General features: G+C 28.3%; 1 protein-coding gene across 6 annotated transcripts in view; it reads left to right on the top strand.

Moving 5' to 3' along the window:
* Positions 1-26,439, top strand: part of LOC136982853 (histone-lysine N-methyltransferase SETDB1-like) — a 120,261-nt gene extending 93,822 nt beyond the window's left edge. For all 6 annotated transcript variants that reach the window (XM_067279386.1, XM_067279388.1, XM_067279387.1 and 3 more), the window contains 13 exons: positions 3,433-3,613; positions 3,689-3,872; positions 3,938-4,123; positions 4,205-4,323; positions 7,684-7,882; positions 7,958-8,121; positions 8,220-8,315; positions 8,390-8,634; positions 14,017-14,139; positions 14,224-14,268; positions 16,853-17,034; positions 17,127-17,215; positions 25,823-26,439. In XM_067279386.1, coding sequence (XP_067135487.1) covers positions 3,433-3,613; positions 3,689-3,872; positions 3,938-4,123; positions 4,205-4,323; positions 7,684-7,882; positions 7,958-8,121; positions 8,220-8,315; positions 8,390-8,634; positions 14,017-14,139; positions 14,224-14,268; positions 16,853-17,034; positions 17,127-17,215; positions 25,823-25,940 — 1,931 coding nt within the window. In that variant the 3' untranslated portion in view covers positions 25,941-26,439. The remainder of the gene's footprint in view (positions 1-3,432; positions 3,614-3,688; positions 3,873-3,937; positions 4,124-4,204; positions 4,324-7,683; positions 7,883-7,957; positions 8,122-8,219; positions 8,316-8,389; positions 8,635-14,016; positions 14,140-14,223; positions 14,269-16,852; positions 17,035-17,126; positions 17,216-25,822) is intronic.
* The last annotated feature ends 333 nt before the right edge of the window (positions 26,440-26,772 follow it).

Genomic DNA, 26,772 nt, shown 5'->3' with positions numbered 1-26,772 from the left:
TTTCATGAACACATATTAGAACTCGCACACCTAATTTGTTATACTTCGTTTTTTGCATTTGAAGGCAACACATATTTACAACAACGAGGAGTTCCAATGGAGAGCCCAATATCCCCAATATTATGTGAACTAGTATTACGACGTTTAGAAAATAAAGTACTGCCCATCTTCAACAACGACATAATTTTATATGCAAGATATGTGGATGATGTGTTCATCATTTGGAGGAATATTAATAACGCTAGCGAGTTCCTTAACAAAATGAATAACAACCCATATGGTTTGACGCTATCATTGGAACAAAAAAGTGACCTGAATGTAAACTTCCTGGATCTATCCATCACTTGTAAATTTGGTGAAATATGGACGAACATTTATCGAAAGCCTAGCTATCTTCCTATTATTATTCCAAAGAATTCATTCGATCCCAGCAACTTTAAACATGCAGCCTTTAGATCTTGGATAAAACGGGCCTATACCCACTGTACAAGTATTTATGACACATATAGAGAGCTAAATTACATACGCACAATAGCTGTACAACATGGATATCATTTACGTGAGATTAACGCTCTTATTGATAAATTTTGTAATCCAATAAATAAACATCCTACTACCACCAACGAAGACCGAAAGGTAGTTCTCAACTATATTCCTTTCCTACATTCCATCTTTAAGAAAATAGCTTGCAAGAACAATGTTAAAATGATCTATCGACGTAATCCTACAATTTACAGAATTCTACGGAACGATAAGTTGAAACTAAATCGAAACAACACATCAGGAGTATATTCAATCCCATTAACTGACTGCCATTTTAATTCAGAGTTAGTTTATGTTGGTGCTACCATGAGGTCTTTAAAACAAAGGTTGCAGGAGCATAAATATTTAATTACTAAACACTTGGACAGTACTGTACTGGCAGCCTTTGCAAAAGAACAAGATGTCAATATTTATTGGGATAAAGCTTCCATAATTAAGACTGCCACTAACAAACATCTTATTAAATACATTGAAAAACTAGAGATTTACAAGGCGCATAATACCAAAGGTTGCATCAACCATAGAGATGCTGATAGTCTTTCTAGTGCATGGAAATTTTTTTACTACAATTAATTATATTAATACTTTGTTTTATTTTACTGTTTAATTTGTACTATTTTTATGTTACTTTTATTTCATGTTAGTTTTATTTTATTATTTTAAATTTAAATGATGTTATTGCTGGCATTCTATTTTTGTTCTAATTCTTCTTTTTAAAGAAGCATTCTATTTTATGTTCCATTTTCAATTTAAAGAGTCTAACTGAAGAGGACTATTAAAAATAGTCGAAAACGTTTTTATTTTATTAAATTTTTACTTGTTTGCTGGAAATACCAAGGTGTTTTGTTTTCAGATTCTGTTTATATTCCAGTAAGTGTTTTATTTTATCATTTGACATCTGTAAATGCACAAATCTGTAAGTACAGTTTTGTATAAAATAAGATTCTACAGTATATATAATAAAAATACATATAAACTTATACAAAAACAAAAAGACATATGAGTGCATTTATGAATATATGCAGTTTATATAGGTTTGTATTTAATTTTGCAATATTTATAATTAAAGAAATTGAATATAAATCTACAGAGATAGGGTGGGGAGATAGAGGGGGTCAGATATCTCAAGAGGAGTAGGAATTAATGAAGATTTTATTCATTATTAACATTTACACTTTTTTATAAAACTCATCCCTACCCTCAAAATTAAGCTTTTTGCCATTTTATAGTAACTAAAAAGAAAAGAAATTTTTAATACAATATGATAACATATGGCTCCAGATACAATTTTAGTTTTTTGCTTAATAATGTTGTTTTTTTAAATAAAAACTCATAACAGCTGGGAAGTTATGCAACTCTTTTTAGATTTTTCTAAATTTACATATTTATGCTAACTAAGTTGTATAAAATTCTTAATGATTATAAATCAAGTGAAAAATTTGAAAATAAGTAAATAAATTTTGCATTTTGCAAACTATTTAATTTTTCATTTCACAATACACTAAAATGAAAAGTAATTATATTTAAATCCTTCAAAAGCAAGCAATATATTGAAAATATTATTTATATATAACTAAATATATTTTTAAAAAAATGAAAATTATGATGTAGTTTTCATTTTACACTTTTTCTTTTTCATTTACATCATCTGAATATTTTATAGGTAGATTCCCAACTATTTTTATTTATTGATCCTTCTTGATATTGGTATAAAATAAGTAAAAATTACAAATAGGATGAAATAAGAATCAATAATAATAATTTATTGAATAAAATTAAAATTTAAAATAATGTATTGTATTTTTAATATTTTCAAATACAGTGGTACCTTGACTTACGAGTTTAATTCATTTTGTGACAGAACTCTTAACTCAAATTACTCTTATGTTAAATCAATTTTCCCCATTGAAATGAATTGAAATGTCATTAATCCATTCTGGACCTGTCTAAAACATTGCAACTTTTTTGTTATGTGTTTTAAATAACAAAACGTACTTATAGATAACAAATATTGTATAAAAACACAATATAGTGTACTGCAATAAACTTGTTTTGCAGATGTTGCGGCATATGCTGCATAATTAAAGGAAGAAAAGATAGAAATGAGAGACAGTGGCGCCACACACAACATGGAAATGAACTAATGCCTACGTCACTTGATCACATATTTTTCTATAAAGCTAGTCTGTCAAACATTGAAAGAGTAACAAAAACGAAAAAACTTTTAAGAAAAAAAACAGTAGTTTTTCCATCTTCTTTTTCTTAAAAATTATGATGTCAGATATCTTCCATCCTATTCCATCTTTTTCTCAAAGCAGAAAATTGGTTGAGAGATAGCTTGTATCTCAAAAAACTTGTAAGTTGAGACACTCGTAAGTCAAAGTACCACTGTATAATGAAAATAAACTTTAAGGATTTGTTTGAGGGTTGGTAGATAAAATTATCAGCTTAAATAAATCAACTGATACCTAGGAGGTTTGTAGGAACCAGGCTTTATGGGATGGACATAATAATAATAATTATCCATATTATCTAACTAAAAATTTAAAGGAATATTTGAATATATATTTTATGAAAATATAAAATGACAATGACCAAGCATGTAGAGATCTTCAAAGTTAAGGTCATGCTAGAAATATTGGCAGCATCAAAAATTTTTTTATACATTTTATTTTTTTAAATGATTTTTTTGTACGAGATTACTATAAATAGCTTTTGTATTGTATATAAAAAATGTATTATATATTATAAATAGAGTTTATTTCATGCCCACTTACTGTATAAATAGCATAATTGTTATTTATACAGTAAATTATTTATAATTAACATAATTGTTTAAAAATTATTCAAAACGGTATTTTATGTAATTATATTTTGAAAATTTTTCAGCTATGTCAACATTGACCATCACCTCACAATCTGGCCAAAGAGAAACTTGTAAGATACAGCGTCAGAAAATTATTTATGTTCCCCATACGTGTTGTCCAGAATGCCTTAAAGAAGAAAATTTAGAAAAATTACATAAAAGTGAAAATCCATTATGGATTCCAATTCTTACAGGATGGGAAAGGTAAATCTAAACTCTGCCGATTTTAAATTTTGTTACTTATTTACAGAATAAATTAAAATATGAAAATTTATACAGACAAATTGCAAAACATCGTGCCGGAAATAGACGAATAGTATTTTATCAAGGCCCTTGTGGAAGACGATTAAGAAATATAGTTGAAGTTCACCGCTACTTGATGGAAACAAAATCAAAATTAATGGTTGATTTGTTTTGTTTTGATAGTTATGTGAATACATCTGCAGAATTTGTTCCTTCAGTTGTAAGTATTTGTTAATTTTACTTGTATATGAAATTTATTATTATAAAACTAATTTTATTTTACAGATAAATTGTCAAATTAAAGATATTACTCAGGGGAAGGAACCAATTCCTGTTCCATGCATAAATAGTATAAATAGAGAATATCCACCATATGTAGAATATTCTAGTACAAGATTTCCAGCTAAAGGTGTAAATCTGAATTTGGATGAAGAATTTCTTTGTGGATGTGATTGTGAAGATAACTGTCAAGTAAAGTTGTTTATATAATACTTTATTATAAATTTTAGAGGATTTCTTTAATATTTATGTAGCTATGATAATATTGATTAGGATCGAAATAAATGCCAATGCCAACAGTTGACTGTTGCAGCTACAGAAGCACTGCCTACAGGAAGATTACCAAATGCTGGTTATTATTACAAAAGATTGCATGAGCCTTTGATAACTGGGTAATTATCTTTCATACTTTTTAATTTTATTGTATGAAGTTTTAATGGTTGAAGTTTTATATATCAAAGTATGGGTATTTCTCGTACAACATGGCATTCCTAAAACATGGTTTGAGAATTTGGGATATCCCCATACAACATGGTGTTCTTATGAAACAATTTTGCTCTAACACTGTTAAAGAACATCCCTGGACAAAATGTCACAATTTATAAGTGCTAATCCCATTATTCAATATTTTTTTTTATTCAAGCAAGCATATGTATTGTCTCATATTTGCCCACAGATTTTAGAATATTGAAATTTTCAATGTTTTGTACAGTACCATTCACCCATTTTTTTTTTTAATGCGAACTGATCTTACAGTTTTTTTTTATTTTGTTCTAGCTTCCTATTCTAGCTTTCCTAAAAAGTAGTATCACTGTTGTTGGTATTAGTGCTCTAAATGAACCTGAAAGACTATCACTGTGCTTTATTTTAAAGATTAAATGAAAAATTACTACATAAAAAGATTAAATTTTTAAAGATAGGAAAATGTAAGCAAATAAAAATATCAAATTTTATGAAAAAACATAGAAAAAAATCAAGATGTTGTCGATAATTGAGATAAATGTCAACAGAAAAGCTCATGATGATGATAATATTTCACCAAAAAGAAAACATTGTTTAATGGTGTTCAGCCAGTGGCATGTCATCCATGGAAGCTGTGGAAGCATCACTTTCCTTGTATTTTCTAAAATATAAATATTTATTGTGTGATTATTTTCATATTTTAACGTACTTTGAATTAATTAAAATTAATATTTTATTATAACCGCATTATGTATTTTATTACAAATTTCTATACATGTGTAAAACAATGATAAAATCACTATTGTATATTCTAATATAAATTCATGTATGCATATTCCCAATAGAAGCACTGTATTGTCAAATACTGGACAGCTTCCATGGCAAAAATATTTGAATCGTGTAAAGCAGCTAGAATATACACATTCGTGCATGTGCTTTACAGAGTACCAACCTCACATGGTTTAGCTCGTGGATGCTAAACACTAAAATATCATATAATGCTTCCAATGATTCCATCCAGGGTGGGCACAGCTTCTCTATCATCAAATGTCACTGCACGCTACTGTGTTCAGCAATGAGAAAAAATTAATATTAACATTCAGTACTCTTGATTGTTATTGTTAGTTAATTATTGATTGCTTTAAGGAACATATTTTTCTATTTATTGCTTTAAGGAACATATAATAGTATATTTTTGCTAACTTTTGGAACCTAACCCTATGTGTTGTATTAGTCCTTTGTTTCATATAGCACAAATTTGCATAACATAGCACTTTTTCAGAACCTAACTACCATGTTATATGTGGGTAACTGTATAATCAATATAGGTTGATGTTTTTTTTTTAAATTTTTGTACAATTATAATTCAAATATTAATTTATTATTTGTTGTTTAAAATATTTTTTAAAATTTAATAATAAATAAATCAACTTTTATATTGTTTGATTAATGATAAATTTTAATTGTAGACAGGTTAAAATTGACTTTATTTAAAAAAATAATCTTAGATTTGCAGAAAACTTTTTTATTTTTTATAGACAGATTTAACTTCAGAACAAATCAAATTTTATTTATGATTAAGAACTTCTGAAATTTTTTTTTAATATAGAATTTTAAATATTATATGTTTGAAATTAACATTGGCTTGATGAAACATTTTACGATAACAATATAGTTCCTTATAAGGAATTTAGTAATTTATTTTAATTGGTAATTTCTTATTTGTATCATTAAAGAAAAAGATTAATTTGATCGAAAATGAACATTTAGCTTATTGTCTATTTACATTTAAAGTATTCTACAGAAGAACTATTTATTTTTATAAAATAGTGAAATTTATATGAATTAAAATTATCAGTAAAAAGAAAAATAAATTACAAAGTATCACCATTGTATTTGATTTTTGTAAATACAGTAAGTCAAATACTGTAATACAGTAGTTTTTTGAAAACTATTAAATCTATTATAAATTTTGGAAAATTCTGTTGAATAAAATGCCATTTCTATGAGAAATGTCTTTTGAAATTTAAAAATAATAAAAAAAATAATAGTAACTAAAAAGAGAATTACATAATTACCATATTGTGAGAAGTTGGGGGTTACAGGTTGCACTGTTAACCTCTGTGATCAGTGTTGGATTGGCAAGATCTGCTCACTTTGTCAGTGGATGACTTAATCTATATAATGTCATCAAGATTGCAAGATCCTTCTGATGTCAGGACCTGATACTAGTTAAGATAGTAAAAATTTGTGTTCTAACTCACGAATATTCCAGTATATTCAGGTTTAGTTATGTTCCAATAGGAGGGTGCTCTATAGTTCGAGTGGGGAGGGTTAGCGAAGTCAGCAATACACAAGTAAGAACCATCATAGTTAAAATTCAACAAAAGTTTAATATAAAGTAAAGTGATTACAATGATTACCATGAATGTGAATATTAAGGGATATCTTGATTAAAGACTAGCGATGCAATTTCCATGCTCTGAGTCTCCTATGCATTAACAGATCGAGAGAGAGTTTGCATTTAATCGAATAATTATCCTACCTCTTTGCAGCAGTGGTGATCGTTTCTGTGGTAGACTAATTGTGAAGGACCGGGGAGATGTTTGAGATGACACTTGCACAATTCACAAAATTAAAAGATATTCCTTATGGACTAATCACTTCAGAGGATATGTACCAAAACTGAAGATAGCTTTTTGTGGGACAACTGCCTGAAGATCAGGTGTGCTCACGTTATATCCTCATCAGGTGTGGGAATCTGATCAGGTGATCTTTTTTTTTGGTAGTGATGTCATTTCAAATGTGTCATCGCTAGATGGCAGGAATTAAACAAAATTGTCTAGCACGTTTAGGATTTCTTTCGATTGTTTTTAGATTCTTCCCATGGAAAGTGTGTCAGTGTATGTGTTTGTATTCTGGAATTTCCTAACAATATGACATGTATTTATTATTATTATTAAATGCTTGTTTATTTTTTGTATCATGTCTTCAAATCTTGCCTCTCAAATTTTATCCATTTGTAATTAATATAGAGGGTTGAAACTTTGAGGCCATACCTCTCTGATGACAATGCATATATATACACCATATATGAAACGTATTTCACACGTTTAAACAAGTATATAGTCTTGCATTAATGACTTAATATAGAGTTTTAAGTTTAATTTAATTAGCTGAATCATTAATTTTGAACTAAAAATAATTTATCTTTTTCTCAGAAAAATTAATATAAAATGTATTTATGTAATATCCAAATGCAAAATTTTTAAAATATCTTTTTTTCCCAGTGTCTATGAATGTAATCCTCGTTGCAAATGCAATTCCTCATGTGTGAACCGTGTTGTCCAGGGAGGTTTAAAAGTACAATTACAAGTTTTTAAAACAGAGAGAAGAGGATGGGGAATTAGGAGTTTAAATGATATACCTCAAGGAATGTTTATTTGCATATATGCTGGACAATTATTGACTGAACAAGGTGCAAATGAAGTAAGGAAGTTTACATCCAATATAATTTTTAATATTAGGCAAGAAATTGATATTTAATTTTCTAATGTTGTATAGGATGGAAATCAATTTGGAGATGAATATTTAGCAGAATTAGATCATATTGAAGTGGTAGAAAGATTTAAAGAAGGTTATGAAAGTGATGTTATAGATCCAGAAGGAAATAAAACTAAACAAGAATTAAAGACTGATTCAGATAATGATTCCATAGCATCTGATTGGTTAGTTTAATATAAAAATCATATTTTTGTTACTGTATAAAGTTTTGCAAATTTAGATAGTAAATCAGTAGCCTATAATTATAACTTCAATATTATAGCTCTGATGATAGTGAAAGAAAAGATAATCATTCATCAGATTCTGATTTTGATATTGATTCAAGAGTTAGAATTGAACCAGTCAGCCATGCAACAAGGTAAGTTTAATTTTAAAAAATTTGTTACTTGTATCGCAATAATAAAATAATTAAATTTTATGTATGTAATTTAGAAGCAAACAAAAATTAATTGAATTAGAAACAGACAGCAGCAGCTCAACAGCAGAAAAATCCAGTGTTCCTAATTCAGTATCAGACTATCCTGATATTGCTGATCATTGGATGAAGTCAGATTGTTTTTCTAAATCCAAAAGATTCACTAATGGAATCTGGATGTCTTCCAACAAACTTGGAACAAATGAAGAATTTAAAGATGATGATACAAATATAGAACTTCCTGATCTAGATACTGAATATTGTATGTAAAAATATTACTAAATTTAAACATTTAAATTTATATTGTTTCTATTGAATGATATTATTATTTTTAAATGCAAATAATGCAGTTTTTAATTTAAGTTAATAAAATGATTTTTTAAAGCAAAATGGGAAAGTTTAGATAAATATGTATATATCAAACACTGATAGTTTAAAGTTAAAAAAAATAATAATAATAATGTATTCATTAAATATATTGTATTGTAATATTTATATTTATAGTAATATTGTATATGTTATAGTCAATGGTGTAACCAAAACATAAAATGAAGTTAAATGTTCGTTCACTTATGCATATGGCCAAAGTAACATGACTATACTTTAACTTTGACCACACATTTATATCTTGTATCACACCTTGTTCTCTTCAGGCAAGTATAGTAAACAGTTACTGGGCATTGAAGTGAATAGTGGTCAATTGTTGGTCACTGTTGAATATCAATGTAGAAAATTGTGATTCATTTTTTTTCTGGAGCATCACAGCATTATATGTATGATTAAGTACATTTATTTAGTTATACAAGACAGGCATGCACAATGTATTTATTTCTCGAGACATGCTATGTTCCATTATTTTAAAAAAATTAAATGAATGTAAGCCAAAATAAGGGATAAACTGTAGTGTAAGACCTATATTCCTTTCTATCTCCTAATAAGCCTAAGACTTAAATAAGTAAATTTATATACTTTATGACCAGACTTTATTTAATCATATTTATTTAAAGAACTGAGACTTGAGTTGCAGTCTGCACACAATAACACTTTTTTGTCCTAAAGTTCTTCAATTTTTTTGGCATATTCATTGAAATTCAAAATAGACTTTGTGTCTTTCCTCTTCTTACTCATTGATTTGTAAAATTCATATAAAACTTTTCACTACTATAATTTAAACATTAACAGGAATGAAAATAAAAAAACAAAATAAGGTTACAGTACATTGAGTATGGTGGCTGCCATGTCAGTTCACGTCATTACATGAGCAGCACTGGGGGCATTGTTGTTTTAACACATTTCCAATATTGTCCAACAGAGTAGTTATTGACATCTATGCTTTGTCTATTCATGTCATTGTGCAAATGCCATAAATATGATTTAGTATACTCAAATCATTGACCATAACATATATATAAATGTAGTGCTGTAACTAGCTTTTCATGTGCCCTGTGCAGTATTTTATTTTGATTTCTCTTTTTTTGGAAAAGATAAAAAAAAGCGAATACAATAGAAGTGGTTAGTTAATTTTTAACTTTAATCAAAAATGTTATGAAATTAGCTCCATAGTGGGAAAATTTAAAAATGAAAATGTAATACCAATAATTTTTTTAAAAATTTTAATACCTAATTTTTTTATACCCCACTTCTGGGCTCCCTTTGTCTTGGATCCTCTGTGCACCCGTTGCACTTGTGGCACTGTATAAATGTACTACATTACTATAACAATTACTATTATACATTACTATTCGATGGTTTTTATGGACCATCGAAGCTTGAAAAAAAAGACAGCCTACATACATTATAACAAAAAAAAATTAATTAAACTTTAGAAACTAAATAAATAAGAAATAAAATATATAAATATGTGGGTGGTTTTTTCAAGCTCCGATGGTCCATAAAACAAAGACAAGTGTAAATAACAAAATGAATTTATTACCAAAAGTTAGATATAAACATGGTTACTTTTTGACATAATCACTGTGAAGATTGAGGAATTTGTCATATCTGTGGATGAGCTTTTCCATCCCCTTGTTATAGAATGTTGCCACCAGTGAATTGAGATGGCCTTAACAATGTTGTTTTGAAGATTGTCATTAGTTTATTAATCTCAAATCTCTGCCCTCCTAGTCACATTTTCAGTTCAGGAAAGAGGTGAAAGTCTTCACTATCTTTAAACACCCAGCATATAGCGCCAAGCAACTTCCACCTCTTTTCTGAACAGGAAAAGTTGCTAGGAGGGCAGAGGTTTGAGACTAATGACGATCTTCAAAGAAATGTTAGGGCCCATCTCAAGTCATTGGCGGCAACATTCTATGACAAGGGAATGAAAAAGCTCATCCATAAATATCATAAATGCCTCAATCTTCATGGTGATTATATCGAAAAGTAACTTTGTTTGTATCTAACTTTTGGTAATAAATTCATTGTTATTTACACTTGTCTTTTTTTTTATGGACCATCAAAGCTTGAAAAAAAAAAAAAAAACAGCCTACGCACATCATCTTATAATTTCTTTCTTAGCGATTTGAGAATTATTTTATATATTTATATAACTTTTGCATAATGTTTCTTTATGCTAATTCAAGAAACTGTGAGTTTTACATAACTGTAGGTTGAAACTCTATCATATTTTATATATTTTTATATATATTATAAATATCAATTTATTCAACTGCATATTGATATGACTTTTTTCTTTATTTTTTTTATATTTCATAAATTTGAATTATTCTATTAAAATATATTTATATTATTTCAGATATGCTTATAATGATTTTACAGCTAACATAATTCATTTATTTACTAAATAATACAAAATTAGTGTGATTGGCATATGTACAATAAAAATTTTGAAAGTGAATTCCAAATTAATCTACATTGCTTAAAAATACTCAATTTATGAAATTAGTAAATTTACTATTTTTTTATTATTTGAAGAGTAATAAAGTTAACATTTTTTATTTTACAACAATTACTACCAAAACAAAACATAAAATACTACCAAAAAAGTGATATTAAATTTTTAATTTTTTAATTACAATTTAATTTAAAAAAAATAAATGAATTTTTAATAACCTTTGTAAAAAAAAAGAAAACTAAACACACTATATAAAACAAACATAATACTACAAAACACCAAAAAAAACTAATACACAACAAACTATCATAACATAAAAAAAAAAATCTATCACGAAAAAACACAAAAACCAAACACACTTCAAACACTTAAACAAAACAAAAAAAAATAACATAAAAACAATTAAACTAAAAAATAAACAACTAAAAAGACAAAAAAAAACCAACAATTAGACTAATAACACACACTAATAAAACTAAAAACAAAAAAAGAAAAAAAACAAACAAACATAATACTATCTTACTACAATCACTAAATAATACTAAAAAAAAAAAACAAAACTATACGAATAACTCTAACATTTAAACACTAAAATAAAAACAAAAAAATAAAAAATAAACTATACTAAACACAGATATCAAAAAGACATAAAAAACATAAAAAATCTATAACACAACAATTAAAAAATAAAAAAAACTTAACAAAATAAACGAACTACTCAATTTATGAAATTAGTAAATTTACTATTTTTTTATTATTTGAAGAGTAATAAAGTTATTTTTACTAATTAGTAATAAATTACTGTTTCACTAATTGAAATTTGCACCACTCTTATTTTATAACCAGAAAATCTCTCCATGTTTTGTCTTTTAATCATGATATACTAATAGTTCAATGTTATTTTTTTATTTTAGTCAAATTTTATTTAATTATTTTCAATTAGATATAAAAATTTATCTTAGTAATGATAAAATTAAATCAAAATATATCAAAAATTGATAGAAATGTGAAATATTGCCTTTAATAATAAAAATATTTGTTCAATTGACAAAAACCTGAAATCTGTAGAGCTGAGAAATTTGGCCTTTTAAAGCAGATATTTGTATACAATAAACTAAAATTTAGTCTTCTAAAAACTCTTTTGATTTTGTGCACTAACAGAATCAATGGCACTATCAAAAGAATTAGAACAAATTGCAATATTAGCTTAGTACTTCCATGAAATTGATTTAATATTGTCTTATGTAAAATTAATGATTGACTTTTTGAAGTAAAAAATAAAATGAAAGTTTACTTTTGGTCACAAAATGTGATCTCAAACTATTTGGAGTAGAGTTAATTAATTATTAAACAGTGCCTGTAGCATCCTGGCATTCTAAAATAATTGCATACTGCCAAAGATAATCAAACATTTTATTTTTACCAAATAACTAAACTTTACAAATATAAGAGAAGGTGCTAAAACATCATAATCCAGATTGACATCTGCAGATTCTGTGTTTTTATGTAAATAACCTTCCAAGTTTAAAAAGTTATTAGAATTGAAATAAAATCTTTACAAAATCTGTACCAATGTATATCCAGTATTTCCAGAATAACATTGAAAATGTGGAATTTATCAGTATGAAGTTTAGAAAGCATTATCCCACATTTCTCTCTCTTTTTCTTTCTTTCTTTTTGTACAAATGTCTACCAACAAGCCATATTTCATTTCAAGTTTTTCACCCCATTTAATTAATGAGTTATTAAAAATGTCAGTTCTCATCCAGGTATTTGCATTTGAATACGAATCCAGGTGTAAATGCTTTGTCTTAAAACATGTAAGAGTTTTACTTTTTTCAATCTCTAGAAGTCCTTTTTTTTTTTGGCTTTGAATATTAACACTGCAAAGAACCATAATAAATTCTTTCAGTGATTTAAATTCTTTAGTATTTTCATATTTAAACAAATAAGTATGATTGGGTGTTGCATGAAATTAGAGTGCAGTTTTTTCTGCGTTGTAGATATTTTTTGGCCATCCTATCTTATCCACGATTCATCTTTTCTCCTACTTCAGTCCACAATGTTCTTTTGTTTTCTCCACTGGTTAAACCACCCATCAGCTGCAATAAAACATTTCTTTTCCATACTTTTAGCTAATTTTTCTAAATGTATCAAGAGTAAATATTTTATGAGATTGAATGATTTTAATTTAAATTGATTATGACCATTGTGCTAATGTTTTTATTGGAACATCATGGATTATAACTGTTATAAGATATAATTGTAATCAGAAATTCTAAGTGAATTTCTGAGTACAATAAGGAGGCATCCATTAATTATATGTACAGTGTAAGGGTGGAAGTTGTAGAAAGTAAATTATTGTACAGTACATAACAGAGAAATTAACTGTACATATAGTTAATGGATGGTTCTAAGCAAAAGTTTTGTAATGTTATTTAATTTTTATGTTTTGAGACATGTTGATTCTGACAACATAAGAAGATCGATAACAATATCCACAAGTACATTAAACAGCACCTGCTGTGTATATTTTCCCATATGATTTTATGATACATATATTTTAATTTATTAGAAATCAATAGGATTATTTTTGTATTAAATATTGAGAAAATTGGTATCAAATTGAGTATTAAGATAATTCATTAATCTGATATCAGAGGATTTGTCTCCAAATTAATTAATGAAAACTACATTTTCATTAATTAATACAGAAAAACCATAAAGTATATTTTTGCAACTTTATTCAAATTATTCTATTTCGGTGCTAATTCTACATTTTATCTTTAGCAAATGCTTCCAAATCTGATCTTTCTAATGATAAGATTTTTGAAGAGTTTGACAAGATAAAATTGATCCGGCGACCTCGAGTTACGAAAAGATTGTCAACCAATGATAGCAGTGATCATAAGGGTAAATAACAAAAAAATAATATAGGTTGTTTAATTTCTGTTATTAATTAATAATATAGATTTTCGAAACTTTTTTGTTTCATAGAATCTCTTAGTGATAGTGAAGATGATAGCATCAAAACAGAAGAAGGTATGATAATGAATTTATTAACTACACCATATAAGTTGTTATTTTATAATTATAACAAAGTTATTGATAAATAATTATCTTAATTTCTATGATAATTTGTTGCCTTCTATTTGGATTTTACATACTGTAATTAATGATTTATACAGTGACTTTTTTTAATTCTACAAATTAATCTTTAAAAAAAATTTTTATCACAACACTTATTATTGGACATACAGTTAGATACATTAAATTTTGAACAGTGAAAAGATGTCAGTATTTGTTTTGTAGGGGATAGATATACAGATTATGCAACAGCAAGATGAAATTGCAGCTTCCCATTTTTAAAATCTATTCCCAAAGTTTCAATTAAGTTTAAATTGCACAGGTATCACAATCTCACTGTATGTACTGCTATAATTCTTGTTATAACAATTTCCTCATCTTGCTTTTGCATTACTTATATCCAAACTAAACTTTATATCTATTGCTATACATTAAATTTTGAGTTCATTCATTTTTGAACATTCTTTTAGGTATTGCATGTTGAATAAATATTGGCATGTCTACCTGTATTCAGTTGGATTTGAACAGAAAACATCAAAGTATTAGAGTTGAATCCTGTTTTTTCTTTGAACTTAATTATCACCAGGGCAACTGGTGATAATTAGATATCCAGGGCCAGTGTGAGGTGGCCCTGGATATCACACAAAATAAGAAAGAGGATTTACCGTATATCTCAGCAGATAAGACGATAGTTGAATCATAAAAAAAGGTCCCCAAAATCCAGGGTCGTCTTATAGACAGATACAAAAAGAACTTAGATTGAAATTTATATAAATTAAAACCATTATAAAAAAACAGACAAACTAATTATTTACTAGTAGAGAATAGGGTACATGCAGAAAATAGAATAGCCCATACGACGTTTTTGTGAATAGTCAAGGCCATTACCTGAATGCTGAATCAGTGCGAAGGTTTGCAACAATCACAAGGCAGTGCTGCCAAATGCAAGAAAATAAAATTTGTTCATTGGAAAAATTACAAATAGGACATAATTCTCTATATGCTATACAGTATTATTATTCAGATGATGATCGCTGATCTAAACTAAATTCATAGGTCGTTGATAGTTTGGGGTTGTCTTATAGGACATATATATGCTAAAGCTATAAAACTTTGATGAAAATTTATACCTCATCTGATATGAAGGTCATCTTATCTGTCGAGCTATACAGTATCTAATAGCAAGATTAGTAGGATGATTTATTTTATAAAGTGGACATTTAGTGTATACAGTGGTGCCTCATATAATGTACTTAATCTGTTTCAGGTGCACGTTCGTTAAGTGAAACATCTGTTATACGAAACGCATTTTTCCATAGAAATACAAATTAAAACATCTAATTCGTTCCGCAGCATAAAATAACCGTATTGTATCATAAAAAAATGAACATGGGTGTGTTCTTTTATTCCTCCGGGTAACTCTGTGCGAGCGACATCCATTTAAAAATTCCTGCGGAACGCGTTCCTAAATTCCAGTGGGAGTGCACGACGTCGAACGGCAAAAACAGCCGCTTGTAGCAGTAGTTTACGGTGGAAAGCAACATGGCGTCCTCCATGGCTCAGATAATTTTGCTTTGGGGTCCATTATGTGGTTTTATGAATGAGAATTTAGAAATTGTGAAAGCGCGAGTTAGCACACACGGTGATGTAAGTGTCTTTATGAATTTTTTTCGAATGGTAGCTGGCATTCTAATTTTTTCGTGGCTATTTTGAATGCTCTTTCAACAAATAATCCATTTTATGGTTAAATTTTACAATTGGGACTCTTCTTTTGCCTTTTAAAGCTCATATTTTAGAATTATAGATTCCTCCATCACAATACTATTGATAGTGCGGGCACTGCCATCTTTCTTTCTTTCACCGTCGTTCCTAAATGCCTACAAACAGCAGCGCACTCCCGTAGTAGTGGAGACACAGAGCAACCACTATTAAAGAACAGTCACATGTGGAGCAGTCACCAATTATGTTGGAAAGTCCGTTGTTCACAGCCAGTCCATTGCTCGAGTCACATAACGGCCAAACAGAAAGTCCGTTGTTCGCAGCGTCCATTATTCGAGGCAAACGTTATACGAGGCACCACTGTATATCTTTGAAATAACATGACGACATTGATTCAATTATAAAAAATATTTATTAGTTAAAAATTAAGTCTTCCAAACTAGGGTAAGCGTTCAATGCTAAACTATAAACTAAAAATTAATTTTCTTTATTCAAAAGTTGCTGAATGTAACCTGAGAATTCATGTAGATGCAATCAATTCTCAGCACAAATTTTTATAGATGTTGACAATCTGTTCTTTTACGTTCAAGAGCAAATATTTGTGAATGACTTCTAGAAGTCATGTGATTAACAATAAAAGAATATTCTTATCTATTGGCAAATTTCTTTTAACCAATCTATCACTAGGAAAAACTTAGCTGGTAACCAGATTATATGATTATTTTTTGTTTTATGTTAACAGAATTTATATATTAGAACTTTTAAATTTCCACAAATTTTTAATGATAATTAAAGGAACTTTTCTTTTATCTTCCTACAGATGTTGAATGCAATAAATCATTAAAATCTGTTACCAACACCAGAGATATTAAAATGCCAATTATTTCACCATTAAGGAATAGTGGAGAAACAAAGTTCAATTCTCTTCGCAGTTATTTCAATGAAGAATACTGTTATATTATGGATGCCAAGACTTGCGGAAATATTGGACGATATTTAAATGTAACTAATTATATTCTTTTCTTGTATTTGTAGAAATTAATGATTATTGTTTTGTTTAAATTAATGATTTTTGGTATCATTATCCTTTCTAGCATAGTTGTTGTCCAAATGTTTTTGTACAGAATGTATTTGTTGACACTCATGATCTGAGATTCCCTTGGGTTGCATTCTTTGCCATGACGTAAGTAATTTTTATCAAAGAAGGATATTGAAGCATGATGGTTTATACACAGGCAGTCTTTCACTTTTAAAGTAATGCAAAATTTAAATAATAGAGTTGTAGGTCATAAAGGGTATTATATTTGCAAAGAGATAAAATTAAATAATATAAAATCTCTTAGTAAAGTTGAAAGTTTTACTTTTTTCAGGGAATATATTACAGCATAAATCAATAGATTAACAGTAAAATTATTTGTAAAAATTATTAAAATTAAAATGGGGAAAAAGCGCCACTTTATCTTGAAACTTTTGTTTGTCCAGTGAAAATGTATGAGAGTGAATTTAGCATAGGAAAATTGATTTTAGGGTATCAGTCTTATATCTGAAAGAACAAATTGCCTGAAAGTTGAGGACTGTCTTTAATAAACCTTTTTTAATAATTATTATTTGTAAGTAAAAATATAAATTGAATACATTAGCTGCCACATATATTCATACATAAAACATTAATATTATACACTCTCTTGCTCACTTTTCACACATCATAGTCTTTCCATCTGTCTTGGAATGGTGTGCCAAATAAGATTGAATTATGGTTGAATATGTATCTGTACCAATATTCAGAAACATGCTTCTTTTTATGATTTTTCTGTTTTATGGTTGCTGTATATTGGATCTTGTGTATGAACATCTCTTTAATCCAAACTTTTGTTCGCTAGATTATCTCACAGCATTTTGGTTAGAAACATAATTATTTTTTAAAAATTTGGATTACATTTGCAAATGCATTTCGGGGTTGCTTATATTCCAAACCTCTCCTCAGTGCTATACAAAAAATATATAAGAAATATAAGTAAGGACAATATTATCTAGATATCACAGAAAGAGAATTTTTATGATACAGTCATTTTACATACCATAAGAAAACAAATCTTTCACAATAACATCTGTGAATATACATAACATTCAAGTGTTTTATATAAAGAGGTTTCTTTCCTATAACACATTTAGTTATATAAAAAACATAACTTTAAAAGACAAAAACTTTTTATGAAATTTTTTTAAAAACTTACAATTTTATCTCCATACACCTAAAATGGTTGGATACTAGTTCACTGTAGTGAAACACTATGGATGTTAATATAATGTGACATAACAGCTGTAATTTAGAAACTAAAATTATTTTACAAATAAACGTTTTTCTGTTAACGATATATGAAGACATACCGGCAATAAGTATTTCTATTTGAACAACTGTACAATGTACCCTTTTGTGGTTTAATTAAGAAACATAATGTTTTGTAGTGCCCTCTATCAAATTATGCCACTGAGGGTCTATTTGCATACCATTTGAGATATTGACCAAATTTTTCCCAAGATATTTTCGTATTTCGATATGTTCTTTGAACTTCCATTTATAAGTATCTTCTTCTGAGTGTAGAATTTTTATATTGTCTCTGTCAATTTGACAACCATTATCCTTTGTATGAGTATACCATGGGGAACTGCTGTATCCCTATGTTCTTTTACTCTTGATTCCAATGTTTGGCTTGTTTCACCTATATACTCTTTTGGAATTTCACAATTACGTTGTATCTTATACACAACACCTGTTTTTTTTAAGGTTATCTATATTATTATTATATTTTTTTCCTCTAGTAGTATGATAAATATTATGTGAAATTTTATTGGTCAAAGATGGGGCCAAAACAATGTTATCCTTTTTAAGGATTTTATTACAATTATCAAAAATATTTCTAACATACAGGAAGACTTTGTATTTTTTATCTATTTTATATTTTGTATTATATCTATTTTTGCTATGTTGTGTATGCCGAGTATTTAATTTGTTTCTGGGGTAGTCATTAAGGATAAACTTTGCTTCTAGTTCTTTTAACTTAATTTTACGGTTAATGTTATCAGATATTCTTGTGTATATGTTTTTTAGGTCCATAACATAAATATTCTTTTTCATGGTATCCGGAATGTAAGAGTGATAATTAATTATTTTATTAACATTGCATGGTTTTTTATGTCAAGAATGTGTATTTCTCTAAGTCATTTCTTATCGTTAAATCTAAATTATTTATTTATTTATTTTTTTCTTTTTCTATATCAAATTGTATATTTTTATCTTTATTGTTTATGGTGTTGAAGATAATTTTATCATCTGTTATTCTATCATGATATATCAATAAATAATCATTAGCATATCTCATTACAATCTTTACACCTGGAATTTTATTTATTTTCTCATCAATGGTTTTCATGACTAATTCTGCTAATTTTAGCCCCATCTTTGACCCCATGCTAATGCCATCTATCTGTCTATAAAATTCACTATAAACCTCAAAATAATTTCTTGTACGAGGGTAAGCTGAAAAAGTAATGCACACATGCTTGTAGAACACAAACGAAAACAAATAGCAAGATTGGGCAAAAAGTACATTAAAGTACAATTATTAAGCTTCAAAATCATATATTTATTTTTCAACATAGTTAACGGTGAGTTAAGGCTAACACATTTCTCCCAACGTGTAACAAGTAGTGATGTAACGAATAGTATATTCAGCCTCAGCCGAATACTGAATATTCGGCTAGGAGTGTGGCCGAATACCGAATATTCGGCTAGGAGCTTTGCCGAATGGCCGAATATTCGGCCAAACTATTTGGCTTGATTAACGCACGTACGAAAATTGGCGCACAAAACCGCATTATGGCAAAGATCGCACACCGTGCTCTCTATTGGCCCGCTGTCACTACGATTTTTTCTTCCATTAGGTCTAAATTATTTAAATTAATTAATTAAATTATAATTATTAAAGTTAATATGAGATGGCGCTTAACGTCTACCTCTAGTGCCAAATTGGTTTATAATTTATGTAATAGCCGTAAATAGCCCGCTATGATTTGGCAGTTGTTGGTATTTAGATGCAAGTTATAACTTATAACTTATTTTATTTGCAATCGATCATTTTAACTCTTTAATTGAACACTAAAATTTTGTTTTTACTGCGTATTTGTAGACTGAATAGTACCCTAGGATATACTTTTGTGGTGACACAATATGGTCTAGTTTCTCCCCAGTTGTGGAACAGTTCAAATATATCGTAAAAATACTAAAATATACGCGAATACGAATATAACATAATTAACTAAACAATAACATTAATGCCCGATACATTCTAACCTACACGCCATCAATGCCATAAGATATCGGGCTAGATAAACGTTATAATATTATTTAATTACGAAATAATTTAATACTAGAGTTAGATGCTATTTCTTATTAAGTTTAATAATTATAGTTTAATGTTCAGCATTAATAAAAGTTACAAAAATGATTAATTTACTGTGTTTTTGTTATTTCTTACTCCTGTTTTTAGGTATTCGGTATTCGGCCGAATAGTGATTTAAATATTCGGTATTCGGCCGAATAGTGAAAAATAGGCCGAATAGGCCGAACACCGGGTAGTAACCGAATATTCGTTACATCACTAGTAACAAGTTTTTTCATTCCGTCACTGAAAAATTCTTCAGACTTTTCTCGAATCCAGGACTTGACAGCTGCCTTCACCTCATCGTCCAAGAGTGTAATGATTACCTTTGAGGTCTCTCTTGAGTAGAGAAAAAAATAAAAATCGCAAGACGCAAGATCGGGGGAATAAGAAGGGTGTGGAATTGGTTCAAACTTCAGGTTTCGCAGAGCCTCTCCAGTTGCGCGTGAGGTGTGTGGACGAGCATTGTCATGTTGCAAGATTATTGGCACTAGGCTGCCTCTAACATGACAAATAATCACCTGGCACCAATAATCCTGCAGCATGACAACGCTCGTCCACACACCTCGCGCACAACTGGAGAGGCTCTGCGAAACCTGAAGTTTGAACCGATTCCACACCCTCCTTATTTCCCCGATCTTGCGTCTTGCGATTTTTATTTTTTCCTCTACTCAAGAGAGACCTCAAAGGTAATCATTACATCTCGGACGATGAGGTGAAGGCAGCTGTCAAGTCCTGGATTCGAGAAAAGTCTGAAGAATTTTTCAGTGACGGAATGAAAAACCTCATTACATGTTGGGAGAAATGTGTTAGCCTTAACGGTGACTATGTTGAAAAATAAATATATGATTTTGAAGCTTAAGAATTGTACTTTAATGTACTTTTTGCCCGATCTTGCTATTTGTTTTTGTTTGTGTTCTACAAGCATGTGTGTATTACTTTTCAGCCTACCCTTGTATAAGCAAAGTGTATTAGATCTATTAACAATTTGTCTACTTTAAGTTGACAGAGGCTGGTTTCTCTTAGTTTCCACTTTATATTTGGGTACATATTCCTAATATTGAGGCTTATTAATTTATCTGTTTTTTCCTTTTTTAATTTCTGTATATTATTGATAATGTCATCAGCATTTTTTACACTAACTGGAGCAATCAATGTTTTTCAGTTGTTGTTTAATATATTGTTCTAAGTTATAAAGTATGGAATATTTAAAATCTACTACAGGTCTATATTTTTCCTCATCCTTATGTGTCCTTAATCTTATGTTCAATTTGGGAGTTCTATTATTTTTAAAATTAAGAATATAATTTTTATCATTTTCTTTTATATTATTTTATTTAAATATATATTTTTAACTATTTTAGTTAAATCCTTTTTTAATTTCTCATATGGATTATTTTTTAATTTTGTATAATTATCACTATTGATTTGTTCTATAGTTTTCTTTTTTAAGTTATTATTATCTATTAGAATTAATTGTTAAAAACTTTAAAAGACTAAAAAACTTTTTATGAAAGTTATGTTTTTTATATAACTGAATGTGTTATAGGAAGAGAAACCTCTTTATATAAAACACTTGAATGTTATGTATGTTCACAGATATTATTGTGAAAGATTTTTTATGTTTTCTTATGGTATGTAAAATAACTATCATAAAAATTCTCTTTCCGCGATATCTAGATAATATTGTCCTTACTTATATTTCTTATATAGTGGGTGATCAGTTAACGAACATAATTTGTTCCAAGACTTTGTTCGCTATCCGAATTGTTCGTTAACCAATTATCACTTTACCATAAGTTTTTATAGGAATTTGATTAATTCGTTCTGGAGACCCCAAAAATATATATACTTTCTTACTATGTTTATTTATATGTAATATATAAAAATACATATATACACAGTCTTGCATTTTTATTAGTCATGTTTTTTCCATTTGTGGGAGTTAAAGAATCTGTCTAATGTCAATTGCTTTTTTCTCTTCTTCAGGATTTTTCAGAAGTAATTAATAGCATTGTAACTGTCCGTAAGCCTATTAACCTCAACATAGTTTGGATGCCATTCTAAGACTGTTGTTATGACATCCTCCCACTTCTTCAAAAGATCTTTAATAGCAGATATCAGCATTACTCTTCTTTTTCAGAAGAAAACATATCTTGCCAAGTTTCTTGGTGTTCTTCATTCAAGAGTTCTTGGCATTCTTCTGTCATCAGATCCATTTCAGGTTCCATTATGAGCTCTTCAATGTTCTTTATTTCTCAGATGTAATTTTTGTTACTACTTTGGCTGCTTGAGTCTTCCTGATTATACTGTATCTTTCTTAGATAAGATTGAACTGTGGCCTACTGTAAACATGTTCAAGCCATACTGCCCAGCAACATCAGACATCTTCTGTCCACTCTCTACCTTTGCTATTATACTTTCACCTTTCGAAAATAAAAATCAATGCAAAAGTTAACGAGTGCCCGCCTGACAGTCTCGCAAACACTATAAAATTGTTTCTGTCAGAAAAATAAAAGGCAGGAATTACAAGGGAGAGTTTCAAAGTTCAGAGGAATATTATCCAATTAGTATATGCTGGGTTGAGTGTCGATGTTGACATCTCCCGTGCTCCGAAAAGTTCTGAATTTTTGCCTGGAGACAAGGAGTCTTTAATCAGTATTCATTATTTTATGTCACTTCTTCTTGTGTTTGTTCTGTGAGGTGTTCACTATCCAAACATAAAAATCTTTTGCGAAAGCATTCATTATCCAATTTGTTTGTTAACCGATCACCCACTGTTTATTTTTTTTGTATAGCACTGAGGAGGGGTTTGCAATGTAATTCAATTTAAAAAAAAAATAAAGATGTTTCTAACTGTGATGCTGTGAGATAATCTACTGAACGAAAGTTTGGATTAAAGAGATGTTCATACACAAGAAAAATACTCCTTGTTATTGATGCATTCTTCTTTGTTCATGCAGTATAGTGTAATGATATTAAGCTCAGGTACATGTATTTATTAGGATTCTTGGCCCTACTGTAATGGCTGGACTGCTTGGATATGAAATCAATATGAGCTTTCACTTACTAATTCCTGAGTTATAGATTCAAATTCAATTTTCCTTTTCAGAAGTTGTATTAGCTTCCCAGTGTTAATGACATAAAATGACAAAGGCTTGTTTGTATACCTGCTTGTCAAATCCACTAACACTAACTCTGTATTTAATTGTTGTGCTTCTGTGATTGTTTTCTTCATTTTCATTTTCTTTTCATTTCATATATATATGCCTAACCAGTTTAGGAGATTATTCAATGCAAAATGCAAACCTAAGTCCAACATGATGAAAATATTCTAGTGCATTCCATCTTTCCTATAGTATCCATATGTTTTGACTTACCTGAATAGCTCTCCATGTTTCCTTCGTCCTTCATCTCTTCCTATTACATCTGTATAAGTAAATTTTTTAGGTCTTTTAAGAGGGCTAAGCTTATCTTCCTTTTGAACTAACTCCATGGCAACATGTCTTTTTACATAATTTGTGATCTCTTCAACATCATAGAATGACCAGGCGATTTTCCTAGTTTGTATACACTCTCATTAATATTAATATTATCATTACCACATTAAATTAAGTAAAACTATTGTAAAATATCTTTACTTGTTACCACAATATTTCAAACAACAACACAAGCATTTACAAGTCAGTCATTACTTGCTTACATCAGCGATACTCAAAATAAGTGTCAGGTGGTCTTCAGGCAACTACTCAGTTTTTTCAAAATGCAATTCTATTCTATTTTACCAAAAAAAAAAACATTACCAGACATACAAAATATTTTGGCATATTAAATATTGTCTTAGATATGATAGATTTAGAATGAGAACCATTATAAAGGACCATTATTGTTGCCCTCAATTATATAACAAATTTAGGCAGACAGGATTAAGTCTTACATCTTTTTGAAGATTGTCTAAATTCTCCATCAAAGAAGATATGTATATTATAAATAATCATTTTTTGGAATATTTTCATTATTATAATATACATATCATCAAAGAAGATATGTATATTATAAATAATCATTTTTTGGACTATAATCATTTTTTGGACATTTTTACACTATGATAATGTAATGTTTGTAAAATACAGTGTACTCTGATTATTCATATGAAGATTATCTGTGCAGCAGCTTTCTCCTTTATGCAAAATTAGCCAAACAAAAATGATACTGACCACACACAATTTTCTTTTGTTTAAAAAAATATTTTGTGTAAACAAAACAATGCCATCTAGGTGGAAAAAATGAACTAAAACTTATAGAAGACTTTATTTCCTTCTAAGAAATGTGTGTTGGATTATGTGTTTTTTGATTTTTATGCATGTTCTCCCCATCGTTAGCCTGGATAATTGGGATTATACTGTAATGCAATTACATTACTAATTATCTTACTTATTGCAAATATATTTGTGGTGTGTCTATTCTTAATGAATAGATGTAAAAGAAGTTTTTCATGCACATGCAATACTAGGCTATATATGCAAAGAATATCAATGTTTTTTAAGGGAGGTATCACATTCTTTCTTACTTATTGAGATGTGTTTCTCGAGATAAGAAATTAGAACTGCAATTTATCAACATAACATGCGTTTTCATTTTTTGGTTTTTTAAGGGGATATTTGGCCAGTATTATATTGATGTTTCAGTGTATAGTTAAGATAGTTTGTTTTTTATTTCACATAAAACTCTTTTTGGTGGTGCATTTGATAAAATAACTTTTATTACCATCAAGTGAACAAACAGAACAAAGGATTTAAAAATAACGGTGTAGAAAAATACTACATAGTAGTTCTTTTACTTGCATCTGATATTATTTCATAGATTTTATTTTATATATTGTAAATTAATTCTCAAGGATCACTGATAGTTAAATCTGTATAATGTATTGTATAGTAGTATATGTATTATATTATCCAAAGTTTACCAATTTCATTACAAGATGATAATTCATATTTAGATAAAAAAAAAAAAAAAAATAGTTATTGCTAAGTTAAATATTGTTTTGAAAAATAAAATTAAATGACAATTTGAATAATAAATTTTAACAACACTGTTTTAAATTTATTTATTTATTTGAAACTTAATTTTTTCAGGCTGTTTTTTCAGTTTCTTTTAGTTTATCATATTTTTAAATCTTAATTACTATCATCGTTGAATTTGTTTTGTGTATGCTTCTATAAAAAGAAAATGTTTAGCTTTAGTCAATTAATTAGGATCAAATATAGAAAATCTTAATTAACACTGATAAAATATTTCAATTTATATGATCATGTTAAATATTTTACTTACATAAACTATTTTTTCTATAGGCATATCCGTGCTGGCACAGAATTGACTTGGGATTATAATTATGATGTAGGTAGCGTTCCTGGAAAGGTCATGTACTGTTATTGTGAATCGGCAGAATGCAGAGGCCGATTACTATAGAGCACTGGCTAGCACTTAAAATCTTTTTCCTATGGAGAGCAATAGAAGAGGAAAATACAAAAGAAAAAGCTGTGATATTTATTAAAAGCTAGTTGATAAGAATGATAATATACTTTACTTCCACACTGCCACTTGTAGATTATTATTATTTCATTGTAACGTACTGTACAGTATGGTGATCACAAATATACATGTTTGTCCCACTATACATAAATTCATAGTTCATCTTGTACATATATTTATTCATATTTTAAACTTTTTGATTTCATTATTTTACATCTCTTGTAAATACAAATTGACATTTGACATTGTATACAAGTAAATTATGTTGCATATTTGTCTGTTAACATGTTCATTTTGTGTTTTGTTTTTAATTGTCATTGAATTCCTTTCATGTATGTATTTGTATAAAACATGATTGACTGATTAATTACAATCATTTTTATTGTCAAACTAGTTGTAAAAACTTGTTTCTAAATGACAAAATAAATGTTTTTTACATAAAGCTTTTATTTATTTATTTATTGTAATTTTTATTACTTAATAAAAATTAAAACATTAACTTTCTCAACCAAATAGTTGTCCACTAATTACATTTACAAATTTTGAGACACTCTTGCCTCTTCCCTCCCTGCTTCATATAATTACATACTTTTGACAAACTCACTCCTTTTATTTGTGTGTATAATTGTTCATGATCCTCTGATGTTAAAGAAATGACTGAGAAAATATTTGCAGAACTTTTTAAACTTATAGTGGTATTAGTGGCATATGAATTTGTTCTTATAAGTCAACTTACTAGTCATTTGAATAAACTAAAAAAGTCCATATA

The sequence above is a fragment of the Centruroides vittatus genome, unplaced genomic scaffold (genome assembly GCF_030686945.1).
Source record: "Centruroides vittatus isolate TY-2023 unplaced genomic scaffold, ASM3068694v2 contig_866, whole genome shotgun sequence".
Classification (NCBI taxonomy): Eukaryota; Metazoa; Arthropoda; class Arachnida; order Scorpiones; family Buthidae; genus Centruroides; species Centruroides vittatus.
Note: the sequence above shows the minus strand (reverse complement) of the source record. Positions and strands in the feature narration are given on the sequence as shown.